This window comes from Panicum hallii, chromosome 5, assembly GCF_002211085.1.
Source record: "Panicum hallii strain FIL2 chromosome 5, PHallii_v3.1, whole genome shotgun sequence".
Lineage (NCBI taxonomy): Eukaryota > Viridiplantae > Streptophyta > Magnoliopsida > Poales > Poaceae > Panicum > Panicum hallii.
Window position 1 is genome coordinate 31,631,496 of NC_038046.1, and position 7,218 is coordinate 31,638,713.

At 43.2% G+C, this 7,218-nt stretch overlaps 1 protein-coding gene across 1 annotated transcript; it reads left to right on the forward strand.

Annotated features, from left to right (window-relative positions):
* The first annotated feature begins 2,045 nt into the window (after window positions 1–2,045).
* Window positions 2,046–6,012, forward strand: LOC112892600. Its single transcript, XM_025959734.1, has 3 exons — window positions 2,046–2,226; window positions 5,504–5,531; window positions 5,613–6,012. The coding sequence occupies exons 1-3, from the start codon at window positions 2,046–2,048 to the stop codon at window positions 6,010–6,012; spliced, it is 609 nt and encodes a 202-aa protein (XP_025815519.1).
* Window positions 6,013–7,218: the final 1,206 nt, after the last annotated feature.

Here is a 7,218-nt window from a genome sequence, read left to right on the forward strand (position 1 = left end):
ACAGCCCGCTAATGGATCCCAGTGAAGAAAGGTGGATAGAACATTCCCAACTTTTACAGATGATGCAAGGAACATAAGGTTTGGATTAAGTACAGATGGTATGAATCCTTTCGGTGAGCAGAGCAGTGGCCATAGTACTTGTCCTGTGACACTATGTACATACTATCTTTCTCCTTGGCTTTGTATGAAGTGTAAGTTCATTATGATGCCAGTGCTTATCCCCGGCCTGAAATAACCTGTAATGATATTGACGTGTACCTGAAACCACTGGTTGATGATCTTCTTTTGCTGTGGAAAGAGGAGGGGGGTTCTTGTGTGGGATGCGCACGCAGAGGAACATTTTGACCTACGTGCATTGCTTTTGTAACCGTCAATGATTGGCCTGCACTTAGCAACCTGTCTGGACACTCCAATAAGGGTTATAAGGCATGCACCCATTATTTAGATGAAACCAACAGCATGTATCTGAAGCACCGTAGGAAGATTGTATACATGGGCCATCGTCGATTTCTTCCTGTCAAGCATCCATCAAGAAAGAAGCATGCTCATTATGGTGGAAAGGCAGATCATCGTATGAAACCTAGGCAGATTTGTGGGAAAATGGTATTTGAAATGGTCAAAGATATAAAAGTAGTCTTCGGAAAGGGACCTAGTAGCAAATCACTGCCCAGTGTTGAAGGACGTGCACCTATGTGGAAGAAAAAGAGTATTTTTGTGATTTACCTTATTGGGAAGTCTAAGAGGTCCGCAACGCAATTAACGTGATGCACCTCACCAAGAATCTTTGTGTGAACCTGATAGGGTTCCTTAGTATGTATGGTAGGCCGAAAGATACACTGGAAGCGCGCAAAGACCTGCAACGTATGAAACAAAGAGCCACCCTCCATCCAGAGAAGAGGCATAAAGGATGCCATTACTTAGGTCCTACCTGCTACACTCTAAGCAAGCAAGAGAAGGAAAGTATGTTTGAATGTTTAAACAGTATCAAGATCTCGTCAGGCTACTCTTCGAATGTAAAGAGGCTACTAAATATGAAAGAGAAGAAATTCGCATACGTAAAGTCCCATGACTGTCACGTTCTCATGATGCAATTACTTCCAGTTGCATTGAGAGGTATTCTACTGGATAATGTTCGAGCAATAATCATAAAGCTATGTGCATTCCTCAATGCAATTTCACATAAGGCAATCGATCTGATGAGTCTACTGAAGCTACAGGAAGATGTTGTCCATAGTATAGTTAGTCTTGAGATGATATTTTCTCCATCATTTTTCAATATTATGACGCATCTCCTGGTTCACCTTGTCAAAGAGATCGGTATTCTCGGGCCTATCTTCCTCCATAACATGTTTCCTTTTGAACGATTCTTTGCAATCCTAAAGAAATACGTACATAACCGTGCTCATCCAGAAAGAAGCATAGCAAAGGGTTATGTGACAGAGGAGGTCATTGAGTTTTGTGTTGACTATGTGGATGAACTTTGTCCGATTAGGGTTCTAGTATCACGGCATGAGGGGAGGCTGATTGGAAAGGGCACACTAGGAATGAAATCAATAAATGCCAATAATCATGCTTCGTTGAGCAAAGCACATTTCACAGTTCTGCAATAGTCAGCCTTAGTGGCTCCGTACATCATGGAGCACAAGCAGATCGTACGAAGCAAGTACCCTTGGAAGTCTGAAACCTGGATTACAAAGAATCACATCGAAACTTTTCCCACCTGGTTGCGTACGGAACTTATGGCTAACGAGGACATTCATGAACAACTTGCCTAGTTGGCCAGGGGTCCATCCAATACAATCTTGACGTACCAAGAATATGAAATTAATGGATACACATTTTACACAAGATCGTAGGACAAAAAGAGCACCAATCAAAATAGTGGTGTCCATATAGAAGCCATAGATACTAATGGCCAACACAATTCATATTTTGGTTACATCGAGGAGATCTGGGAACTCGACTATGGGTCTTTGAAGATTCCTCTATTTCATTACCAATGGGTGAAGCTGACTAGAAAAATCGTCGATATTGATGTGTACGGAATGACAACCGTAGACCTCAAAGAGCTTGGCTATCAAGATGAACCGTTCGTCCTAGACAAAGATGTTACTCAAGTTTTCTATATGAAGGATATGTCCAGCAAACCCAAGAATGACAAGTCTAGCAAATCAATGAAGGAGAAGTCAGAAGATGATGAGCCCAAGTGCCACATAGTTCTGGCAGGCAAAACAAAAATTGTAGGAGTCGACGATGTCACAGATGAAGAAGAATACAATAAGGCTGAGGATAGACTTCGTTCGCAGTGGATGTTGACACAAGTATCCTTTTAGCCTAGGAGGACACTCCCTACATACGCCATGATCATAATGAAGGGATGTGTAAAGAAAACTATCATTAATATTCTATTAGATGATTAATTGTCTCTTGAATAATTTTTAGCCATCATGTAATACTTTTAGCCTCTTCATCATGTAATATTTTGACTAACACACACTCACTCACACACATATACACACACTCTCTCACACACACACACAAAACATGCACACTCACTCTATCTCAAACACACTCACTAACACACACTCTCTCTTTTTAGGGTGAATTTTATGTAATTAGACATAAAAAATACAATATTTACAAATTTTTTTGTGAACTTTTGCGCCCATATATGATTTTTTAGGTAAAGAAAAGATTTTTTGCAGAAAAGCAAAAACTAAACAAAACCAAAAAAGAAAGAAAATGAAGCGGTGGGAAACGAATTCCCTATGAAAATGAGAACCGGTACCTAAAGGGGGGGAATTCGTTCCCGTCCGTTGGCGCCCCATTAGGTACCGGGTGGAAAGGCCAATCGGTACCTAAGGCTCAGCCTGACCCGGTACCTAAGGCTTCTATAGGTACCGGTTCTTATTTTCACCAAGTACCTAAGGGCCAGGGTATAAATGTCCCTAGCCCTTCCTCCATTCTCTTACTCCTCCCTCCTTCTTCGCCCAGCCCGATCGACGGTGCCGGCCGCCACGCTCCTCGTCCTTGCTCGTCCTCCACCACCGGCCTCCCTTGTCCTCCGCCGCCACCGGCCTCCCTGATCCTCCATCGATGCTCGTCTCCTTACCGCGCCGAGCGGACCCGAGCCACCACCGACGCGTTCGCCCTCCTCGTCGGCCCCCTCTTCGCCGCCGCACAACTACGGCCTGCGCACGCCCGCGGTGGCCTCCTCCTCCTCCCGCGCCCGCGTGCACCACCTCGTCCATGCCGGTACTACGCCCGCCACTGCCGCTCGCCTCCTGCGTCGGCGCCTGGCGCTCGTGCCGCCTCGGGCCGGCGCGCCCCCCATCTCTGCCTCTGCCCGCGCGCCTCCTCCGATCCGGCCTCGTCCACGCCATCTCCGTGCTCATGCCTCGGCCTCCATGCTGCACCGCCCCCTCCACAGCCTTTGATCCACTGCCGTCAGCCCGCCCTCGTGTGTTGCCCCCCCCCCACCCCTCTAACGACGTACGAAACGCTCGGCCGCCCGCCACCCTAACGTAAGGGCATACCGCATTATTCTTTTTTTTGCTATTATATTAGGGCTTAGTTATGTTTTTGTTTATTATTAGGGTTTAGTTAGATTTTTTTATATGTTTTATTTAGGTTTATGCTGGTTATAAATTACATTGATTAGGTACATGTTCTTTAATTATGAAATTAGGTTTAGTTTAGGTTCATATTTAGTTTTCTTTAGTTTACATTCAAATTTAGTTTTTCTTTAGTTCTTTAATTCTGAAATTTCATGTGTATGTATTATAAAGATGTGTAATTTGAAAGATGTATATATATTTATGAAAATTACATGTGTCATTTTCTAGACCTATTAATTATTGCGCGCGCACATACACACACGCACACTCTAAGACATGCGCACACACTCACTCACACATATAACACACACAAACATATATAACACTCACACACACATTTTTCTTGGTAAAGTGTTCCATAAAATTACATGTGTTATTTTCTGGCCTTATTAACACTCACATACACATAGACTCACACACACACATACACACACTCACAAAAATTAGTTGCTAGCTTTCATTGGATTTTGCTCGTAATTTCTGTGGAGAGTAGCAAACTTATAGTGTTCGACTCGAAGAGAAGACCACAGACGGACATCCAACACATCATAGACCCATTGAATAGGTAAGTTTAATTTGCAAAATATCGAACATATTTTTACATGCAGGGTGTGAAGAAAATTTATGAAAAAGTACAGAGGCCAAGGTGAATGGAAAGATGAATTGACTGTTAGAATGGATTTTCTCGTATGTGGGGTCGTTACCATTTTGCATATCTCATCTAGTATTATGTATATGCATACACAAATATTATATACCTAATTTATTCCTCCTATAGTGTTTGAGACAAGAAGTAAGAAATAATTGGTGTGGGTACTATGTTTGTGATTTCATGCACACCCTAGCCGATTTTAGAATGTGTATGACCAAGGACCTAAGAGCATACACAAACCGTTCATAAATACGTATACAATTATTCTGACGCGACGAACTAATATATCGAGCTTTATTTTCTAGAAAATGATAGATGATAAAAATAAAGAATGAAGTTCTACATGTGGATACGATCGATGCCGTGTCGGAGCAGCTGATAGGATCATTATAAGGAAGATCCTGGATCCTAAAAGCGAGTTCTACCACGATGGTCCTATTAATAGAGTAGCATCCGCATATATTTGTAAATATTATTATATCTAGACAACTTAATTACATGATTGTCAATGATATTTAGTTATTTTTATACATTATTTTCACACGAACGCGACTAATAGACGTATAGTAGTGTATAGCTCGGGTACGCGTAACAATTCTGCAAACATAATAGTAATAAAAAATTCAAATAAAACAAGATTTATGAAAACGGTACCTAAGACTGTCTCCAGTAGAAGGCCCCTCCGTAGTGTATAATAGGGGCCAGGCCCACCCATTTTTTACACTTCAAATTGGCCATCTCCAGCAGCACGCGGAACAGGCTGCGCATTGTGCTTGCTGGGCCCGCTGAGGTCGTTGCTTCGCACCTTTGTTGGGCTGTCCTCATTCTGCCGCCTCTTCGTCTTCCTTCCATCGGTGACAGAAACGATCGCTCCCAGTCGCCGCCTCTTCTGCTTCCTTCGAGTGGCGATCTGAGGCCAAGTTCACCAAGCTATGAGGCGCTCCATCATCGACTCCCGCAACCTCCGACTGTGGTACATTGATGAGTTGTTGATTTAACCATTATTCACTCCTAGAATTTTTAGGTATGGCTTGGAGGAAGCATCGTCGTGAGTTGATGGCTAGGTACACAGACGACGACCTAGCCATGGCAGTCACCATTGCTCAACTTGCCGAGATCGAAGAAGAAGAGGAGCCATGATGGGGTGGATTGGTGGTCGGCCGTCAGACAGTGCCCCGCGATATGTTCAGTGGGTATTGTATGTTGTATGCTGATTATTTTGCTGATGAGCCAGTCTATGGTGACAACGTGTTCCGTCGCCGGTTTGTGTTCCTACATCCATTGCATGTTTAGAAAACTCATTGATGTCAAGGAGATTTATGGACACTTTATGCTTTGTACAGGTTCCGAATGCCCAAAGCAATGTTCATTGATATTTGTCATGGTGTCGCAGAGAGTAACCCATACTTCCAGAGGACATCCAACGCCGTCGGCCTTCCAGGTTTCTCCACAATTCAGAAGGTAACAGCTGCAATAAGGATGCTAGCATATGGAGGCTCTGCTGACCGTTTAGATGAGTACATTCGTATGGGTGAGAGCACAATCCTAGAAACTGTGAGCAAGTTCACTCGGACCATTGTTGAAAAATATGGACACATCTACCTGAGACAACCTAATGCACAGGACATTGCTAGGCTCCTCCACATAGCAAAAGAGCGAGATTTTCCTAGGATGCTTGGGAGTATAGATTGCATGCACTGGGAGTGGGAGAAGTGCCCTACTGCTTTACACGATCAGTATTGAGGACACCACAAGAAGCCCACCATAATTCTTGAGGCAGTTGCAAGTGCTGACCTTTGGATTTGGCATGCATTCTTTGGCATGATCGGGTCGTGCAACGACATAAACGTGCTTCACCGATCACATGTGTTCGGCAACATATCTAGGGGTACTACACCAGAAGTGCATTTCAATGTTAATGGTAGGGACTACAATATGGGTTACTATCTAGCAAACGGTATCTACCCTCCTTGGGCAACCCTTGTAAGTGCCATCCCTAGCCCTCAGAACAACAAGCAGATTCTCTTCATAGAAAAGCAACAGGAGTATCACAAGGACGTGGAGCGGGCATTTGGTGTGCTCCAAGCACAGTATGCAATAATCAAAGGTCCAGCCAGACTTTGGAATCAAATAGATTTAAAATACATCATCGATTGTGTAATCATTTTACACAACATGGGTATTTCTTATGAGCGAGACATGGAGCAGTTGGGAATTGAGGATTATGAGAATGCCACACAGCCAAGGCTAGATCCAAACCGAAATGTGCCTGATGTCCAACAATTGATCCAGCGCCACTTGCAAATCCAGAGCAAGCCAGCCAACGAGCAGCTTAAATTAGACCTCATTGAGCATGTGTGGAACCGTCTAGGTTCAAGTATTTCGTGATGTGTTTCAGAAGCTAGTATGTATCCACCAGTATTTTGTGCCCCATGTTTGTAAGAACTAAGTTTGTAAGCATGTTTGTAAGAACTAAGTTTGTAAGCATGTTTAAGAACTAAGTTTGTGTCCCATGTTCAAGTATTTCGTGATGTGTTTCAGAAGCTAGTATGTATCCACCTCATTGAGCATGTTGGTAAGCTAGTTTGTAAGAACAACATGCATCAGCTCCATACATGAAACAACTCCATACATGAAACAGCTCCATACATGCGTAAATCAAAGAACATGCAGCAGCTCCATATATGAAACAGGTCCATACATGAGTAAATCAAAGAACATGCAGCAGCTCTGTACATGAAACAGGTCCATACATGAGTAAATCAAAGAACATGCAACAGGTCCATACATGAAATAGGTTCATAAATAACAGCTCCATACATGCAATAGGAAGCATGCTCTTCCATTTACTCCTCATTGTTGGAAACATGCTGAGTGGTTTTCCTCGCGACGATCTCCTTCTGCTTCATTAAATAGAAATCCTTTGCCCATGGAGTCATCTTGTCCAAA